The 21,916-nt window shown below is 42.1% G+C and overlaps 1 protein-coding gene across 2 annotated transcripts in view; it reads right to left on the bottom strand.

The window, feature by feature from the left end:
- Window positions 1–438: 438 nt before the first annotated feature.
- The window catches only part of LOC115169807 (solute carrier organic anion transporter family member 5A1), a 29,985-nt gene continuing 8,507 nt past the window's right edge, over window positions 439–21,916 (bottom strand). For both annotated transcript variants that reach the window (XM_029725771.1, XM_029725770.1), the window contains exons 3-10: window positions 11,552–11,684; window positions 10,975–11,186; window positions 10,644–10,808; window positions 9,774–9,972; window positions 7,193–7,352; window positions 6,351–6,592; window positions 4,657–4,721; window positions 439–3,288 (exon numbers count right to left, since the gene is read on the bottom strand). In XM_029725771.1, the coding sequence (XP_029581631.1) occupies window positions 2,816–3,288; window positions 4,657–4,721; window positions 6,351–6,592; window positions 7,193–7,352; window positions 9,774–9,972; window positions 10,644–10,808; window positions 10,975–11,186; window positions 11,552–11,684 (1,649 nt within the window). In that variant the 3' untranslated portion in view covers window positions 439–2,815. The remainder of the gene's footprint in view (window positions 3,289–4,656; window positions 4,722–6,350; window positions 6,593–7,192; window positions 7,353–9,773; window positions 9,973–10,643; window positions 10,809–10,974; window positions 11,187–11,551; window positions 11,685–21,916) is intronic.

Consider the following 21,916-nt stretch of genomic DNA (forward strand, 5'->3'; position numbering starts at 1 on the left):
CCGACCGGCCTCACAACTACATGTAACCACGTCAGCCCAAGATCTCCACATCCGGCTTCTTCACCTGCGGAATCGTCTGAGACCAGCCATCCGGGCAGCTGATGAAACCGAGGAGTATTTGTGTCTAATAAAGCCCTTTCATGGGGAAAAACTAATTCTGATTAGCTTGGCCTGGTTCCCCAGTGGGTGGGCCTATTCCCTCCCAGGCCCACCCATGGCTGTGCCCCTGTCCAGTCATGTTAAATCCATAGATTAGGGCATAATGAATTTATTTAAGTTGACCAATTTCCTTATATGAACTGTAACTCAGTAAAATCATTGAAATTGTTGCATGTTATTTAATTTTTTACTTTAGTTTATTTAGTCGATATTTTCTTAACTCCATTTCTTGAACTGCACTGTTGGTTAAGGGCTCGTAAGTAAGTATGTGACTAAATCTGATTTTCATTTGTTGCATTTATATTTTAGTTCAGTATAATATCCCAAAGGCAACGCAAACCATAGCTTTTAACGCTATTAATTCTAACCCAACTGCCACATTGTATCATGTAAGTGCTGTCCCAACTGCCCAAATTTAACATAGGTACATAGAAAAGCATCATTTAAACTTCCAATATTAAAGTGTTAGATTGAACTGAAAATTAAAGATTATTCCACCAAATAATTGCCTAGTTATTTCACTTTGGAAAACACTCAAATTGAATTTCTTTCTACAATATTGCTTACCACATCTGACCAGCAGGTGTCCTCAAACACCTTGCAAAACTAACAGAAATATGTACTTGAATATTGCATGTTACACCCACAAGCTACTTGAATGTTTCAACAATCTTGTTGCCCTCCAGCTCATGGGCCTTCAGTATCAAGTCTTAAAGTAGGCGTGGCGATCTAGGATCAGGCCCCCCCCCCATCCATGTAATCTTACTGATTACTGAGCTGTGGGAGTTTAGGAAGTCACAGCCCTAAGCGCAACTTAGCACTGTTTAAACAATTAGTCTGACTTCGTTTGAGTTAGTAAAAAAGGGTTACACCAAAAGGCAAAACAAACAACCTCAGAAGCCATGATTGATATCACTGACAGTGGTTCAGTAGCACATGCTGTATGGTAGACATACTGAGTAGTTGGACTTTATACGAATTCTCTTAAGAGTATTGTTTAAAAATGATAATGTTGCTTGGTTACACAGTACATGGTAGAAGTTGCCCTGCTGGTATATGCATTAATTTACACATACATACCTTTTACTCATGCTTGGTGTGGTACAGACAGACTGAACTGAGCCTCAGACGCCTAGGCTTCGCTCGAAAATGAGGTGAAGTCTGACACAGGCAACTAAAATACTGACACTAACTTATGTGAAAGAGTGGTGTGTGTGGTTTAGCTGATCATGGGAAGCACAACAGTCTCTTGGCACCAGCAGCAATGGTCTGGACTGCTCCACCACAGAGCCAGCAGGGGGTCTGGTTGGTTAAAAGATTGAATGCGTGCCAAATGGCACCCTATTCCCTATATAGTGCACTACTTTTGACCTGAGCCATATGGGCCATTGGGGACAAACATTTAAGGATGAATTATGCAGAAATTGCTCCACCATTTTCTGGTTGCCAAAATTCTAATAGTTCACCCAATGTCAATTTGTGACAAAACAAGAAAGTGTAGTGTAGATAATCATTCTACCATCTAAAACTGCTGTGAAATATATTTTCCATAACCAAAAATATTGCATTTTCAGTTGGTGTACAAAACCGAAAGTAAAAATAATTAAAAACGAGAAGCATAGAAATAGCGCACATAGAACAGATCTACTGCTTCTTAGACTTGCATTCAATCAGAATGACCAATCAGATGCCCCAAAAAAGTTACATATTGCAGCTTTAAATTAGGAGCTTTGTCTAAAACAAGTTCTTAGAGACCAGTAAGCAAAATATACCTTCGTTCTGTATAGCCCGTAGCACATGAAGCAACACTGGGGGGGGTCATCATGAGTGTACTAAGCTGGTGTCCCAAATGGCACCCTATTCCCCATGTAGTGCACTACTTTTGACCAGAGACATGAGCACATGTCAAATGTATTGCACTATATAGGTTTTAGGGAACCATTTGGGATGTAAGCCAACTGTCTGAACTACAACTACGGCGAGGGAATTATTTGTGGGCCTGCCTATGAGGTTACCACAGAATACAGGAGAAGAGGTTCCAATTCCAAATGTTCCAAAAATATCCTTTCCAAGTCAACCAGTCATCATTACACGCAGGTCTGGGGCAATGCTGAATGACGTTTGCACATTGTATGGGAAGGCAACACTCACTGTGTGCCTTTAATACTGCTTGTCATTGTATAATAGGGCAAAAAGACCTTGCATAGTACAGGATTTAGTTGTGCTAGCCGGCCAAGCTTCTTAGCTCAATCACCTCATCCTGCTGAGGTCTTAGAATTAACAATAAAACTGAGCAATTAAGGATATTATTCATGTCATTTTCACATAGCACCATCCTATAATACCATCATTACGATCATACTTGCAATTTTCTAAAGAAATGATACGCAGGGATAATACACATTCACTTCCATGATGAAAACAAAAAAAAGCACACAAACATACTAGGTCGAGGGAAGAGAAGATTAGCTAAGTCGAGGTATCCATCCCAATGTCTTCCTGTATACGTGTTGACCAACCGCTGACTGTTTGAGTGACGTCCAGTGCCTGTGTGTGTGTGTACACACTATAATACTATACAAGTGAGAACCAGAATGAGAAAGGTACACATTACAGACTGATGCTAGCAGGGAGGGCTGGAAACAACACCCAACCCTCAGATACGGGCAGACACCTGTTCCAGAGAGCGAGTGGGAGGGCGAGGGGCCGGCGGGGTTATTGCTTTCAGGCTCTTCAGGCTGTTTCCCGGGCAGCTCTGGCTGCTGAGGCCCCTGTTGAGGATGGGGATGATGGGAGGTTCGTTGCGTGGTATATTTACGGGACAGGAGCGGGTACGGGCGTGCCCCTTGTGACCCCCGGCGTGGCAGATGAGGTCGCTGACCGTGTCCATGGGCGAGAGGTGTTTCAGCCAGCGTTCCAGACGCTCTTCCTTGTACTTGATGGAGTACCAGGTGAGGAAGATGAAGATGAAGCCAATGAACTTGAGGCTGGCGGCCAGGCCGAAGTAGACGAAGCGGAAGGAAGTGACATCGTACTCCCAGCAGGAGCCGTGGACGCCACAGTCCTGCTGCCACAGCATACAGGTTGTGTCGATCACTGCCCCAAAGTAGATGGGAGTAGGGATATAGGCTGGGGAGAGAGGAACAGTTACAACACAGCAGAAGTAAGATTGGTATAGGGATGTAGGCTGCGGGGAAGGAAGAACATCTTTCAGAGCAGGAAGCCAAACACATTCCCATTTCTAAAACCTAATATCTTCAGTCTAATTACAATAAGTTTTCAACTTGATCTTGAGATATTTAATATCAACAATTAGGGCTGTTATGAGATAAAAAAAATAAAATAAATGTAGATGGTTGATTGCAGAGGTTTCTGTATTAATTTATTTTAGAAATTGTTCAAATTTGACCCCATTTAAAAAGAGGTTCAATTTAAAACTCATTCCATTGGGTGTAGGTGTAATATATTTTGATTATAGGGTTAGGAAACACAAAATAAAAACTCAGCCTGTTCTGATATAAAATATCATACAGCTCGGGCTCCAGAGTGGCGCAGCGGTCTAAGGCACTGCATCACAGTGCTAGAGGTGTCACTACAGACCCTGGTTCGATCCTGGGCTGTATCACAACCAGCCATGATCGGAAGTCCCATATGGTGGCGCACAATTGGCCCAGTGTCGTCCGGGTTTGGCCAGGGTAGGCCATGATTGTAAATAATAATTTGTTCTTAACTGACTTTTCTAGTTAAATAAAAGGTAAAAAATAAATAAACAAATATTATATCTAGCCTTGGCTACTTCTTATCCATGTCCAACATGAACTCGTCACAAGCTGCTACTACACTAGAATTGGGATCATTTGCTTTCATCTTTTGAACTGAGATCTACAACAAAAACAGTAGCTAAATGGAATGGAAGTTATTTTCTGATTAAAATCATTGTGTTGAATCTAGAGGCATTAAGCCATGGCATTGTAAACATTATTGTTTGGTTAGCATAACTAACATTAACATAACTGACTAGCTACTTCTGTGCAAATTACATTTTTGCTGTCATCTTAAACACCTGGGAAAGTGTTTATGGTAAAACGTTCTGTAAGTTTTCCTTCCACTTTGTTGCTCAAAGCTGAGTGGATGGTTTAAGCATCACAAGAGAGACCACTCCAGTGTTAACCCTACATTCATTTAACAGCAGTGGCACACCATTGCAAAATGAAAGGCGTGAAAAAAAATTTCTAAAAGTTAACTGTAATTAACACATTAACTTTGACAGCCCTATCACCAATCAAAATGTAGAGAATATATATATAAAAAAAATCATTTTCTATTCCTCTTAGTAATGCTCTCTGACAGGAAATGGGAGCCTGTCTTCCCAAATTACATTTCCCTTTCATTACTCCTCATGGAGGAGACAGTCAGATCACACTTAACTCAAAAAAAATAACCTCTCAGAATGGCACATTACTGTATTTCACTGGTTAGCCAAGCTGCATCCCTCACCAAGGGTCCTGAGGAGAACAAACTGCATCCCAAGTGCAAAGGGTCTCTCCTGCTCTTCTACTGACCTAGAGGAGAGAAAAAAATGGATGAAACCAAGAAGAGTGCTCACAATACAACTACTACTTCACACAACTTCTTGTTTGTGTATTTTGTTTTGTACCGGGATGGATCCCTACCTCAACCTCATACCTTACAAAATAGGTGTGTCTATACAGTGCATTCGGACAGTAATCAGACCCCTTGACTTTTTCCACATTTTGTCAAGTTACAGCCTTCTAAAATGGATGAACGTCCCCCCCCCCCCCCCATCAACCTACACACAATACCCCATAAAGATAAAGCAAAAACAGGTTTAGAACTGTTTGCAAATTAATTTAAAAAAAAATACAACTGAAATACATTTATGTAAGTATTCAGACCCTTTACTCAGTACTTTGTTAAAGCACCTTTGGCAGCAATTACAGCCTTGAGTATGACACTACAAGCTTGGCACACCTGTATTTGGGGAGTTTCTCCCATTCTTCTCTACAGATCCTCTCAAGCTCTGTCAGGTTGGACGGGGAGCGTCGCTGCACAGCTATTTTCAGGTCTCTCCAGAGATGTTTGATCGGGTTCAAGTCCGGGCTCTGGCTGGGCGACTCAAGGACATTCAGACTTGTCCCGAAGCCACTCCTGCGTTGTCATGGCTGTGTGCTTAGGGTCGTTGACCTGTTGGAAGGTGAACCGTCACCCCCGTCTGAGGTCTTGAGTGCACTGGAGCAAGTTTTCATCAAGGATCTCTGTACTTTACTCCGTTCATCTTTCCTTCGATCCGGACTAGTCTCCCAGTCCCTGCTGCTGAAAAACATGCATGCATGCTTCTCCAGAAGTGATGCTTGGCATTCAGACCAGAGAATCTTGTTTCTCATGGTATGAGAGTCCTTAGGTGCCTTTTTGCAAACTAAGCGGGCTGTCATGCCTTTTACTGAAGAGTGGCCTCTGTCTGGCCACTATACCATAAAGGCCTGATTGGTGGAGGGCTTCAGAGATGGTTGTCCTTCTGGAAGGTTCTCCCATCTCCAAACAGGAACTCTGTCAGAGTGACCATTGGGTTCTTAGTCACCTCCATGACCAAGGCCCTTCTTCCTCGATTGCGCAGTATGGCCGGGCGGCCAGGTCTAGGAAGAGTCTTGTTGGTTCCAAAATTATTCCATTTAAGAATGATGGAGGCCACTGTGTTCTTGGGGACCTTCAATGCTGCAGACATTTTTGTTATCCTTCCCCGGATCTGCGCCTTGACATAATCCTGTCTCGGAGCGCTATGGATAATTCCTTCGACCTCATGGCTTGGTTTTTGCTCTGACTTGCACTGTCAACTGTGGGAATTTATATAGACAGGTGTGCCTTTCCAAATCATGTCTAATCAATTGAATTTACCACAGGTGGACTTCAATCAAGTTGTAGAAACATCAAGGATGATCAATGGAAACAGGAGGCACCTGAGCTCAATTTGAGGGTCTGAATACTTATGTAAATAAGTTCTGTTTGTTATATTTTTGCTTTGTCATTATGGGGTATTGTGTGTAGATTGATGAGGAACAAAATGCATTTAATCAATTTTAGAATAAGGCTATAGCGTAACAAAATGTGGAAAAAGTGAAGGGGTCTGAATACTTTCCGAACGCACTGCAAGTGTGCTTTCTTTTGGTCTATACCTGAGAGTGACGATAATAGCAGAGGGCTGAGCGCAGGCGGTGATGAGTGTGACGATGAAGAGGAAGATGAGGAAGGGGATGAGTGTGCTGCAGGTGCGGTCACACTTCCCAGACACGGCGTAGCCGTTCTCATTCAGGTAGGTCTTGACGATGACCAGCTGCAGCTGGTTGCCCTGGCCGTTGGAGGAGGGGGTGATGACCTGTCTGCTCTGGACACACGCACAGTCCGAGTAGTTCCGGATCTGAGAAAGGGAGGGCGGGACAAAGCATCACACTCAGCTCATCTTATTGTACTATGGATGTGAACGTCTAAGGAGCAACTGTGCGTACCACTAGGAGTATTATTCAAGTACTACCAATGTGGACTGTACACTGTAAATAGATGCTTAACGGATGTTTGTTCAATGAACAGTTAGCTATAACTAGGGCCTAACAGTATAGTTTGTCCTGGTCAAGTCACAATGGCCACGAAGAACTCCTGGCCCTAGCTTTAATGCTCTCACACACACGCACCAGTCCGAATGTTGATCTGCCGATCGTTCAGCTCACTGTGTTTTGGGACCACCCGCTGTGGACATCTCACTGCCGACATTTTTCACACGATTCTACACGTAAAATTGGTGCTCACTTGGTTCGCAAATTACGTTCAGAGGAGCTAAGTACTCTCGGCCAGCTAACATTGGTGTGTCTGAGCACTTAGGGTTAGCTTTAGGTTACAAAGTTCTGGTAACTTTCCAAATCCTATTTGGAATATTTCTGGAATCTAGAGGGAATAAGTAGGAAATCCGGGAAAACTTAACGATAACAGGTTATCATTTTGCAACCCTACTGTCGTGACTCACTCCTTTGCTGTCGTTGCCCACACTGCTACAGCCTGCCAGGCAGGGGTTAAAGTATGTGATGCCATCAGAGCCACAGACCGGAGCGTACTCATGGATCTTACAGCCACAGTTCACGTTACACCCTCCAGTCAGGTTACGATGGGTCATAGTCAGAGTAGGACTGAGAAGAGAGAGGGAGAGAGATCTATTATTTAGAGAGACAGAGTATAGTGAAGGAGAGGGAGATAAAGCAAGAGGTGAAGTGAGAAAGAAAAGTGAGAAAGAAAGAGGAGAAAAAGGGAGAGGGATGAAGAATACCCTTAGAGGAAACTGTCCACCACAGCTTTATCCAAAGACTGCTTAAACATAATATTAAGTCAGAATAGCTTACCGTGCTGCTATTCAAATCGGCACATTTACACTGACATTTCCCAGAACAAGGGCAATTACAACAATTGAAGATATATCAGGGAGGGATGAACAAATCATAATTGGATCAGGAGGAAAATGGCTCAGTCAACAGTAGTGCACTAAATGGGAATAGGGTGGCATTTGGGATGCACAAGCGGTTGGACATAAGAGGAGACAAGGCCCCAGGACTGCAGAACAGAGAGTTCCCTTCTAGATCGAGCCCCACCGATAAATCGGTTGACCGATATTAAAATCGTCTGATACTAGCCTTTCATTGAGAGATTTGTATTGATCTTTATTCAACAGATAAAGCGCCGGTATTATATACATATAATAAACTAATCTGTGGTAATTTTTTAAAATGTTAACTGTTTGCCTGAAGAGGACGCTCTACCAGATGCTCATTGAACATCATTCAGCTCTAGGTCACATTGTGAGATAGACTAGGCATGGTGGTTTGACGATGAGCAGCTTGCCACAGCCAGTGTATTTGAATAAGTAAATAACAAACATGTAGACGTCACCAAGCAAGCAGGCCTGTCCTCAGCACATTCTCACTTAGTTAATGTAAGCTAACTAGCCCACAAGGTAGTTAGCTTAGCTTGCTAGCAAGCAATCTGTGCTACTTATGTGCCAACACTGGACTGGCGCCAAAGTGAACAAGTCCAGTAGCGGGAAGTAGGAGAGGATGGAACTAGATGAAACTGGGCCGACATTCTGCCAATTTTCGCAATCAATGAAACAAATCTCAATACATTTCTCAGTTCCCAAAACTAGAATCTGTTACGAACATAAGGCTTCACCAAAGCAAAAAAAATAAAAAATGGCATTCCCTAACGGAAAAATGCAAATACAGGCTACAACGCGCCAATAGGGTCTCGCTAGCTCATGCCCCCAGGCTACAACGCGCCAATAGGGTCTCGCTAGCTCATGCCCCCAGGCTACAACGCGCCAATAGGGTCTCGCTAGCTCATGCTGGACTTCGCCCACATCCTTGCTTGTTCTGCCCTCTATGCCTAATTTTCTCCCACTAAACAACACAGATGAACTACAGTATCTTGGGTTAGTAATACATATCTATGATGTTACTGTCTGGGCCCATTATGTTATCTAGTGGGCTTATTTGGTTAGTTTTTCCTGAAATATACAATCTGCAAACAGCAAGATAGTTGGCGCAGATCTAAGAAGCTAATGTTAGCTAGCTAAATTAGAATGTGTGACTAAAACCAGTGCGACAAGCATTCGGCTGCATAAAGGTTTTCAGTCATCAGCACATGCAATTTGAAGTTGAAATCGAGCCAATACATTTTGTATTGAATAACAGTGTAAATGTACATGTGCTTTCTGTAAGAAAACTTTCTGTAAGCTTTCTGTAAGACGAGCTTGTGCTTGTCATAACCACTGACGTGCCATCAAGTGTTTGTTTACATGACCTTTGTTGCAAACGCTGTAGATACATTTACTCAAGACAAATGCTGACATTACGAATGGCATGCCACTGCATTTCAATGCTTATTTGTGAACGGTGCAGTTTCAGATTTACCTTGAGACAAAGTTTAATTCGTCAGCCAGATACCCCTTGTGGTGGTTTAGCACAAACACTTTTGCATACTTCTTATCCACTTCCATCGATATACACATCTTTAAATGGTACCTAAGAAGGTAAACTAAACAAGTGTTGTATTTATAGAGGATATATAGCTGCTTCATGTAAACCACAAATAAACATTTCTTAAATAAATCATCATCATTTAGAGTAATCTGTTAATCCTTGAGCACAATGTGTCAATTTGTCTGTTTTTTATTCCACCTCTAAAAAAGTGCTATAATCGGCAGATATATCGGTCATCAGTGACTTTTGCCTTCCTAAAATCAGTACCGGACCCAAAAATCGCATATCGATCCGCCTCAAATTCTAGATGATAACAATTTCATGCATCAAAGTTGTTCAGTCTGGTGACAGCCACATGGGCCTTTAATCATGACCTTCACCTCCCCTTATCATCACTGGGAAACACTCACAAATGCACACACTGCTGAGTGCACAAACAAAAACAATTCTCACATTGCTTAATTCCTTGATATTGGTTTTTGGAGGCTGGAATGTTTGCAGAGAAAGAATCAAAAGATTCAGAGGGATATTGAGTGAAGGAAAGAAGAAAGGAAGGAGGGCGGTCGGTCTCCATCTTACCCGGTGGTGTATGGTATGTTGATGCCTCCTAGGTTGATGCTCTCACAGCCCACTATGAACAGAGTAGAGAAGCAGAGCAGAGACACCCCACTACATATCATGGCCAGCTTGGCTGACTCTCTGGCTCCCAGCTTCAGCTTCTTAATGATGTAGCCCCCCAGGACTATCCCCACCCCAGCACTGGGCACGATGATCACACCTGGGACAGCACAAGAAAGATAGTCAATGGTTTTCTCTAGAACGGAAAGATTAGATCACGGCAATCTGTTCATATTTACACGTATACAATTCTACAACAGAATTTACTTCGGCCTTCTGTTCACTTCCAAACACACCATCCAAAGTACACATGACACAGAGTAGATACTCCTTTCTAGGGGAGTGGTGAGGGAGCTTTAAGACACCACCTCAAATAAAGGGGGCATCTGGGACAGGCTCAAGCAGTGAGTAGTGAGTGTGAATCTCACCGTGGCCCCACTGATGTGGAGTAGTCTTAAAAGATACAGGCAACTTCAGGCTGAGTCCCAGACTGAGGTGCTTTTGAGGAATGGGAAGGCTCTGACTTCTAATTGATCTCTGTGATGAAGCTGGAGGTCATTTAGATCCAACAGACCTGTGTTCCAAGCTATGCGCTTCAGAGTGCAACTAGTACAGGTGAACAGTTAAATTGGATACAGTTACAGAGGGATGTTAGAGGTGCGCCTTTACCTGTGCAGCTACCAGGGGCGCCTTTACCTGTGCAGCTACCAGGGGCGCCTTTACCTGTGCAGCTACCAGGGGCGCCTTTACCTGTGCAGCTACCAGGGGCGCCTTTACCTGTGCAGCTACCAGGGGCGCCTTTACCTGTGCAGATACTAGGTGTTTCTTTACCTGTGTAGATACTAGCGCTGGACGCCGGGATGCCGAACTGCGACTCTATGAACTTGGGTATGAAGGTGATGAAGGCGGTGACGATGGCGCTCTCTGCAGTGTAGGACAGGCTCACAAACAGGAAGGTGACATTACTCAGGATTCTCACTGCAGCCTTAGGCAGCTCTACACAGGGACAGGGAGGGAGCGAAAGAGAGTGAGTGAGATCGAAATATAAAGAGAGAACACCGAGCGAAACAAAGTGTTTCAGCCCTCCAGGACCAGGATTGAACAGCCCTGACGCAGAGAATAGGGTGCCATTTGGAACGCATATGCTTTCTGTATAGCATACCTTTGATGTCTTTCCCAAAGCCCATGGACGATGTAACCGTCTGGCTCTTGGTCTTCTCCTTGGTGATCTCATCATCACTGGACACGTTGTCCAGGCTGATCTTTTTCCTCTTCTTCTTCTTCTTGTTTCTGGGAGGAAGCTTCTTGGGGAAGGTGAACATGGGGAAGATGACCAGCAGCATGGCGACAGAACAGAGCAGGAATCCGCTCCACCTGAGAGAGCAGGGATGGTTTAGCTTAGGCCCTATTAGTTACAAAATTAATTTATGTTCAGTGTAATGTACAGTATTTATTATGTATACAACTACTGTGTGTCTAAGACAATCTATCCTATTATCTGCATCGAGTTCAATTGCACATTCCCACAACATACAAGCCCCACATTAAACACACCATGGAACACTACAAGAGTAATATACATTTCAAAGTCCAACACCATTTGACAAGCTAACATGTACATTTCTAATATATCCAATCATATTTGACATATTAAGCCTTGGCAACCAAACATGGAAATGGCTAATATCTTTATTCAATCACATAATTTAACATATTCAGTGAAAAGTCTGGAACATTACCAGTTGCCAATAAAGCGAGGGTCGCTCTGATCTATGTTGACCACAGTCTTGGGGTCGACGTAGAAGCCAATGAGAACCCCTCCTAGCAGGTACCCAGCAGCCGGACCCAGGGCTCCCATCACATACATGACAGCTGCAGAGAGAGACAGGCGTGAGGCATCAGGACAAATTCAAATGTAACTTTATGGGTTAGAAGAGTATGGATGCTAAGAGAATGGATCAACAGAATGGAGAATCAAGAGCATGGGTGCGTCCAATGGCACCATAGTCCCGATATAGTTCACTCCTCTTGACCAGAGCCCTATGATCAAAGGTAATGAACTATAAGGAATAGGGTGTAATTTGGGGCGTAAGCCAATGTTCTACCCCTGACTCAGTCATGTGAGGCATCTAAGGGTATTTTCACATATAGTCCTCTTTAAAAGAACTGATCTCAGTGAACTCTGGGGTAAAAAAATAACTCAGTTCTCTTTGTATTCAAAACTGCCGTTGCCTTTGAATGAAGACTCAACTCATTTTTGTGGACAGAGTCCTCTTTGTATTAACATTGCTATGTTTAGAAAGGAACCAAGATCTTTTTCCAACATGCAGGTTTTTACAAAGTGCAGGACAAGCCATTCAATCAGAATGTATTATTGGACAGCTAGATATACCTACTTACATTTTGGAAGCTAATAGATTGAGCCATAATAATTGTAATCAGAACATATAGTCATGGCCAAAAGTTTTGAGAATGACATATTAATTTTCACAAAGTCTGCTGCCTCAGTTTGTATGGTGGCAATTTGCATATACTCCAGAATGTTATAAAGAGTGATCAGATTAATTGCAAAGTTCCTCTTTGCCATGCAAATGAACTGAATCCCCAAAATACATTTCTACTGCATTTCAGCCCTGCCACAAAAGGACCAGCTGACATCATGTCAGTGATTCTCTCGTTAACACAGGTGTGAGTGTTGACGAGGACAAGGCTGGAGATCACCGTCATGCTGATTGAGACCGGAAGCTTTAAAAGGAGGGTGGTGCTTGGAGTCATTGTTCTTTCTCTGTCAATCATGGTTACCTGCAAGGAAACACGTGCCGTCATTGCTTTGCACAAAAAGGGCTTCACAGGCAAGGATATTGCTGCCAGTAAGATTGCACCTAAATCAACCATTTATCAGATCATCAAGAACTTCAAGGAGAGCGGTTGAATTGTTGTGAAGAAGGCTTCAGGGCGCCCAAGAAAGTCCAGCAAGCGCCAGGACCGTCTCCTGAAGTTGATTCAGCTGCGGGATCGGGCACCACCAGTACAGAGCTTGCTCAGGAATGGCAGCAGGCAGGTGTGAGTGCATCTGCATGCACAGTGAGGCGAAGACTTTTGGAGGATGGCCTGGTGTCAAGAAGGGCAGCAAAGAAGCCCCTTCTCTCCAGGAAAAACCATCAGGGACAGACTGATATTCTGCCAAAGGTATAGGGATTGGACTTCTGAGGACTGGGGTAAAGTCATTTTCTCTGATGAATCCCCTTTCCGATTGTTTGGGGCATCTGGAAAAAAGCTTGTCCGGAGAAGACAAGGTGAGCGCTACCGTCAGTCCTGTGTCATGCCAACAGTAAAGCATCCTGAGACCATTCATGTGTGGGGTTGCTTCTCAGCAAAGGGAGTGGGCTCACTCACAATTTTGCCTAAGAACACAGCCATGAATAAAGAATGGTACCAACACATCCTCCGAGGGCAACTTCTCCCAACCATCCAGGAACAGTTTGGTGACGAACAATGCCTTTTCCAGCATGATGGAGCACCTTGCCAAAAGTGATAACTAAGTGGCTCAGGGAACAAAACATCAATATTTTGGGTCCATGGCCAGGAAACTCCCCAGACCTTAATCCCATTGAGAACTTGTGGTCAATCCTCAAGAGGAGGGTGGACAAACAAAAACACACAAATTCTGACAAACTCCATGCATTGATTATGCAAGAATGGGCTGCCATCAGTCAGCATGCAAATATTGACTCTTTGCATCAACTTCATGTAATTGTCAATAAAAGACTGACACCTATGAAATGTTTCTAATTATACTTCAGTATTCCATAGTAACATCTGACAAAAAATATCTGAAGACACTGAAGCAGCAAACTTTGTGAAAATTAACATGTCATTCAACTTTTGGCCACGACTGTACTATTAACATGTACATTTGATTGGTAACAGAATAGCAATAGAATAACTGCAGAATAAATAATGCTGTAATTGAACATTGTATACCCAAGGTAGGCTACAGCACCTTTAAGAGCTACAATAGATTTTGTACCCTGTGTTGTGATTCTCACTAAATATTTTGTCTTCTCACACTATTCAAACCCCACAATCAATAAACAGCTTATGAAGCTCTCTTAGCCTATAGATCACATATTTCAAAAAAATAATCTGAACTAAACACACACATTTTGGAATTTCTGTGCATCCTTGACAATCGCTAATCAATATGCAAATACAGCACACATTTTTTCCCCGCAAACCACCACATCATCATCTCTTTTGGAGGGGTCATGGCAGGGGAAATTGTGTTGCAGTAGTCTAGTGTGTGCTGCGGGAATAATGACAAGCAAACCTGGGGAACCCTTATTCTCTATGTTGTGCAATACTTTTGACCCTCTGGTCAAAAGTAGTCCACTATCTAGGGAATAGGGTGCCATTTGGGACACAGCCCAGGCATTCCCTTACTGCAGCCAGCAGTTCACACCCACTTGACACAAAACTGCTTAATGTCATCATCCACCAAGCAGTCTTCTCCCTGACTCAGTGTCAACAAACTTGTAATGCGTGGGTTGACTCATACCCCCCAGTCCCCGTGGTGTTATCCGCAGGGCAGGCGGGTTTAGGGTCATGAAATAATGTTTGGATGAAGGGCGGGTGGGTTGAACAAAGAAAACAATACCTTAAAAAATTCCAGAAATGTATCATTCCTGTGCAATTTAAATCTATAGGCTACATTGAGGTTTTTCTTTCATTATTTGAGTCTATCTGTAATAGTACATAAGCCTGCTTTAGGGCCTAACTGTTCGCGTGCCAAATAGCCTACACGCCAATCACCAAATGCTTTTGTGAACAGGCAGAACAAGTCAACTTTGATCCATAGAGGCAAAATGGGCAATGCCGGAGTGTAATTCAATAAGAGACCGGCTGGAAAATTGAGAGTTGAAAATAAAGAGAAGGGAGGGGCAGAATAGTAATGTTTGGGAAATATTTGGTGAAGTGGTAAAAGCGAATGATAGCAGTGCCGGCCGGTTATGTTATGTTTGATGATGGTTAGGCGCTTTTCCAGAGTCACAAGAAGGGGACTTCAAATATGGCACGTCAAGGCAACTGCAGTCTACTGTTCAGATGGGTTAAATGTAATAGCCTAACTGAAATCTGGACACTGACTAGGTCGATAACCTCTTACACAGCCTAATATAATATCAATTTGTGCAGGATTAAGCATTTCTTGCAGTAAAATTATACACCAAATGGACATTTTTACTCAGGAAAAGGAGATGACAAATATGACTGAGAATGAACGCACGGTTAGGGACGTCTGTAAAGATGCTATCTTTATCAGCGTCAAAAGGTGATAGTATTTCAACCACAAAGTACGCAATCCAAGCTGAACTGAAATCTTATTAGAAACACGTTGGGTAGTTTTCAGTGCTTTTAAATTTCCTTATACCGGTCAAACTGATGTCATTTGGACATTTTGCACGTTAGATCTTTCCAATTTTTGGGGGTTAATTCATTTTCTCCCCAGTCCCCAAATGCCTGCTGCAAGAGAGAAGCAGAGATGAAAGAGCATTTTACCGACGTCAACTAAATTGAAGCATTCATCGATTTATTACATTATTCTGGTGAGCAAGTTTATTTAGTCTTCTAGGGCAGTAATGACAGAAGAGAAGCTGCATGCATCTAATTAGAGAAGTTGACTAACAAATAGTCTACCAAAATGTCGGAAATTATAAGCAGAGAAAAATAATAATATTGGGCTAAAAGAAATCCTGCAATCCCTGAAAAAATATTGCATGTCTTCAAACCCCAGACTTAGCCTAATACTTGATGGAAGCACCTTTTGTAGCCATTACGGCTGAATATTCTACTAACTTTGCACAACTCTAAGGGCAACATTTATCCATTGTTTTTATCAAAATTGCTCAAGCTCAGTGAATTTGTTTTACTGAGTTTCCAATCATTGATGGACAGCAATATTCAAACCCACACAACACTCAACACCTTTTGGAAAATCCATTCTGCTGATAGCATTGAAAATAATGTAAATAATGCAAATGTCCCGCTAAAAATACATCTCTATCCCAAGGTTAGCTTTTCAGAAGACTGAGGGTGTTTTCCTCTAACATTGTACCTGGGCTTTGCTCCTTTCATATTTATTTTGACCCCTGACAAAATCCCCAATCCCTGCTGGTGACAAGCATACAGTACCCATAACATGATGCTGCCACAACAATACTTGAAAATACACAGGGTTTCATTGTGTGGTATTAGATGTAGCCCAAGCTTGTAGGCTTTTACATTTAGACCAAAAAGTTAATTTCTTTGCCATGTCTTGCAGTATTACTTAACAGCCTTTTTGCAGTGAATTTGGAGTGGATTTGTTTTTAACACAGGCTTAAATTCTTTTCACTTTGTCCTACAGGCGGGTCATTTGGAGCACATGGATTTCTCTGCCATTTAAATCCTTGGGCAGGTTGCCTAAGTGGTTTTTCGGGATGCCTAAATCCAAACTGTGAAAGAAAAAAAATACATGTTCGGGATTGAAAAACACTTAACTTAAACAGCTAAACCCAGACAAAGTATGTAGGAAAGATAATGTGCCTATATATTTTTTTCATAATATAATATTTGAGAACTAACAATCACCATAATAAAAGCTAGACAATCAGGGAGAATTGAAAATTCCAAAAACAATGAATTTAACAGTATTTATTTTGTTATGTTTGAGCAAAAAACTAAAATACAGCATTTGGGGCGGCAGGGTAGCCTAGTGGTTAGAGCGTTAGACTAGTAACTGAAAGGTTGCAAGATCGAATCCCCGAGCTGACAAGGTAAAAATCTGTCGTTCTACCCCTGAACAAGGCAGTTAATCCACTGTTCCTAGGCCATCATTGAAAATAAGAATTTGTTCTTAACTGACTTGCCTAGTTAAATAAAGGTAAAATATAAAATTAGCCATGGCAAAATGCATAGAATTGCAGGAATTTAGCTTTAAAACAGAACATTTCTCTCAGCTCCATGCCAGAATATGTAGAACTGCAGGAAATCAGCTTTAAAAAAAACATTTTTTTCTCAGCTGCATAGCAAACTGTGTAGATGTGCAGGATATTAGCTTAAAAATGCAAACATCTCTACACCGTCAAGATGGGGGCCTCTAAAATGTTGCCGAGCAGACCGTGCAAATTGCCACTCCCACCACCCAAGCCACTTTGATCATTTCTTTCACTTTGTAAATGTGGAGTAAATTACGTACATTGGTAGAAAACATTAGAATAATTTGAAGACTGTGCAAGAGGTGTGCAGACTGTCAATAGGCACTGTAGTTCTTCCAGTGCATTGGCCATCTTAGTCACGTCCGGTTTCAGTAAGCTGCTTTGTTGGAGGTCAAAATGAAAACATAAATCTAAAAACGCCTCAAAGATTTCCTACTGTTTCCAACCAAAACAACGTGTTATAGGAAGCTATCAGCAACAACCCATCAACAATTTAAAATCAAATTCAGCTTTCGTATCAATCCACAAACTCACCAAAAATGTTCTTTAATAAAAGATAAATATTATGAAAAGGTATGACCATCTTTCTGTGAGAGGGACATGCTGCTGACTACTCAGCATGTGGATCGGATGGCCGGCACATACCGAAGGGAGTATGAACAGAACGCTAGGATCTCTGCTGCAGCCACACTATCCGCCCATTTCCATTGACCTGCTAGACTAGGGACAATGGCGATCACACATCACTGGCAGATTCACAGCACCCACCGGGCAGTCTGCAGCTGGGCTTGTGTGTGTGTGTGTGTGTGTGTGTGTGTGTGTGTGTGTGTGTGTGTGTGTGGAACAATACAGTTCAACAGAGTGCAAGGCGATGGCAAGCGACCCCGTTCACCAACTGCTCTTTGGTCCGTCACCGAGACCAGGGGAGATTGAGACATGTACGGATTTGAACTGGTTGTACTGTACTGAGTGTGGCTAATATATTTTCAATGGGGAACAGACTGGTGAACTAGCTTGTCATTTAGAACATAATTACCATTAAATGGGCTTTGCGCCTTTCATATTTATGGAATTGCCTAATTACATATCGTAACGGTCAGATGAAAACCTCCTCTCCAAAACAGAAAACACTGCCATATTTTCCCATTAACCAAAATACAATTACGACAATTCAGAAGCTATTTTGAACACATTTTCTTGGTCCTAGAGTCATGAACTGGTCAGATTACATTGGGGGAAGTTACTGCTTTCAATACATGTAAAAAAAGAAAAGAATGGGCAAATACGGAGTTACAAGGTTTTCATCAGGCAGCGAAGATATGTTCTATGTCTCTACAGCCTTGAGTAAATGAGCTCAGATGAGTGAAATTAGGTGTGTTACTGTCCTGTACACAAAAGAGATTGATGCAGGAGTAATAATGCGCCAGGGCCGTACGTTACAGGAAAGTGACGCGAACCTCAACCTGGCAGCTGGACCAATTTGGACCGTGTGACCTTGCTGGAGAGAGGGAGACAGACACAGGCAGCAGGCACAACGAAATGTGGGATAACTTCATCGCCATGGCAACCTGCTGACACAGCACCGTCTTCTTACAACTTCCAACCAACCTGCTATCTTTCCCACAGACAAGGCCAGTCCATCAGACCAACTGATACAGAACTGCCTTTATGACCCACGTATGGTTTTACATCACAGCCTGCCAGGAGGACTCATCTTGAACAAACATCAAAAGTCAAAGTATAGGCCTAGAGTGCCTTCAGAAAGTATTCACAACCTTTGATTTAATTGTATTATTTGTCAACGATCTACACAAAACTCTGTTACTGAGGTTATAGTTTTAACTTTAAAAAAAAATTAAAAATTAAAAAATGGCTTAAATCTATGGCAAGACTTGAAAATGGATGTCTAGCAATGGTCAACAACCAACTTGACAGCTTGAGCTAATATATCTTGACTACATAAATATTCAGACCCTTGAGTCAATACATGTTAAAAGCCCCCTTGGCAGAGATTTCAGCAGTGAGTCTTTCTGGGTAAGTCTCTTATGAGCTTTGCACACCTGGATTGCACATTATTCTTTAAATAATTATTCAAACTCTGTCAAGTTGTTTGTTGATCATTGCTAGACAGCCATTTAAGTCTTGCCATAGCCGTAGCCGATTTAAGTCAAAACTAACTTAGCCACTCAGGAACATTCAATGTTATCTTGGTAAGCAACTCCAGTGTAGATATGGGCTTGTGTTTTAGGTTATTGTCCTGCTGAAAGGTGAATTTGTCTCCCTGAATGTGTTGGAAAGCATGCAACCAGGTTTTTCCCTCTAGGATTTTGCCTGTGCTTAGCTCTATTCTGTTTCATCCTAAACAACTCCCTAGTCCTTGCCGATGACAAGCATACCCATAGCATGATGCAGCCACCACCATGCTTGAAAATATGAAGAGTGGTAGTCAGTGCTGTGTTGTGTTGGCTTTGCCCCAAACATAAAGCTTTGTATTCAGGACAAAGTTCATTTCTTTTCCACATTTTTTGCAGTTTAGTGCCTTATTGCAAACAGGATGCATGTTTTGGGATATTTTTTTATTCTGTACAGGCGTCCTTTTCACTGTCATTTAGGTTAGTATTGAGTAACTACAATGTTTATCTGGGGCGGCAGCGTAGCATAGTAGTTAGAGCGTTGGGCTAGTAACCGAAAGGTTGCAAGATTGAATCCCCGAGCTGACAAGGTAGAAATCTGTCGTTCTGCCCCTGAACAAGGCAGTTAACCCACTGTTCCTAGGCCATCATTGAAAATAAGAATTTGTTCTTAACTGACTTGCCGTTAAATAAAAAGGTAAAATAAATCCATCCTCAGTTTCTCATATCACAGCCATTAAACTGTTTAAGTCACCATTGATTGGCTTTATGGTGAAATCTGAGCGGATTCCTTCATTTCCGGCAACAGGAAGGACGCCTGTAACTTTGTAGCGACTGGGTGTATTGATACACAAAGTGTAATTAATAACTTCAGCATGCTCAAAGGGATATTCATTGTCTGTTTGTTTTTTTAAATTACCTCTATCAATAGGTACCCTTTGCAAGGCATTGGAAAACCTCCCTGGTCTTTGTGGTTGAATCTGTTTGAAATTCACTGCTCGACATAGGGACCTTACAGATAATTGTATGTGTGGGGTACAGAGATGATTGTACAGAGTTATTCAGAAATCATGTTAAAAACACTTATTGCACACAGAGTGAGCTCATGCAACATGTAACTTGTTAAGCACATTTTTACTCCTGGCTTTTCATTTTAATACAATTTCTAAAAACATAATTCCACTTTGACATTATGGGGTAGTGTGTGTAGGCCAGTGACATCTACATTTTTAATTCAGGCTGTAACAACAAAATATGGAAAAAGGGGTGTAAATACTTCTTGAAGGAACTGTAGCCTCTACCCTCCCCCTTATTTCCATAGAAACCAGAGCATAATGCTCCAGGGTTTACAAGGCTAACCGAGGTGTGAAAGCACTAAGTCTGATTGTGTTGCACCAGCTCCTCCCTCCACACTCAGCGAGGTGGCAGTGGTTTGCACATGTGTGAAGTCATCCGACCCGGCACATATGCAACAAAGCTACAGGCCAGGGACCTCAACTGACGGCCCACGGGCTGAATGTGGTCAGCGGGTGATTTTACTTGGCCCCTCAAGTTATTTTGTTGGACATAAGACTAAAAACACCATCAAATCAGCTCCAAGGGATTTTACATTTTGGAAACCTGTTCCAAAGTATTCCCACGCATGAAGAGAGATACATTTGTATACGATCACATATACTATAAGCAAGGTTTGTAATTTACAGTCTACAAATTGTTTGTAATTATGTTCTGGCCCCCTGACCATCCGCTCAAGAAATTGGCTCATGGTTGTATCTAGTTGATGATCCCTGCTATAGGCCTACTGTTAGACATGCATGCTTCATACATCGTCAAGTACCATGAACAAATGTCAGCCAAGGCCTACAAAGTACAATTGAAAATCAAAATAGCTTTATGTACAGTACCTAATGAATGTCTATACATCCCTTGCAGTTGTCACATTTTGCTGCCTTAATTAATTAGTTAATGTAAAAATAAAATAAATATTGGTTACGTATGTCTTCACACCCCAGAGTTAATACTTGGTGGAAGCGCCTTTGGCAGCCGATCATTTTGAATAAGATTCTACCAACCCTGCATAACTCTTATGGCAACATGCTGTATATCCATTGTTTTTGTCAACATTTCTCAAGCACAGTAAATAAGGTTGCCAATCATTGGACAGCCATATTCAATCAAACCGTGTCTCATTTTTAAGCAGATTGAAGTCAGAACTGAGACTGGACCACTCAGGAACACATCTTGGAAAACCATTCTGGTGTGTCTTTAGCTAGATAACCAATGTTATTTTACAGACTAAGAGTGCTGCATTTTCAAGTATTGTGGTGGCAGCATTATGTTATGGGTATGCTTGTCGGGACAACAAAAAAATTTGAAAGGAGCAAAGCCCAGGTAAAAAGTTAGAAGAAAACCTGCCTCAGTCAACCTGCCTCAGTCATCTGAACACCTAACCCTGGAATAGATTTTTATTTTCAGCGGGACAACTACACAACATTTAATGCCAAAGACACACCAGAATGGTTTTCCAAGAGGTGTTGAGTGTTCCTGAGTGGTCAGTCTCAGTCCTGTGTTGAATTTGCTTGAAAATCATTCCCAACCACATTAACTGAGCTTGAGTAAATTTTTACAACGTTTTTTTTTTTAAGGGATTACATGTATAAAACATTAGGAACACATGCTCTTTCCATGTCAGACTGACCAGGTGAATCCATGTGAAAGCTATGATTCCTTATTGATGTCACCTTGATCACTAACATGGAACCCAAACCGGCTGCGTGCGCCATCTTGCATAAATTAATTTTGTCCCCCCACACCAAACACGATCACAACACGCAGTTTAAAATATCAAAACAAACTCTGAACCAATTACATTAATTTGGGGACAAGTCGAAAAGCATTAAACATTTACGGCAATTTAGCTAGCTAGCTTGCACTTGCTAGGTAATTTGTCCTATTTAGCTAGCTTGCTGTTGCTAGCTAATTTGTCCTGGGATATAAA

Source organism: Salmo trutta, chromosome 31 (genome assembly GCF_901001165.1).
Source record: "Salmo trutta chromosome 31, fSalTru1.1, whole genome shotgun sequence".
Taxonomy (NCBI): domain Eukaryota; kingdom Metazoa; phylum Chordata; class Actinopteri; order Salmoniformes; family Salmonidae; genus Salmo; species Salmo trutta.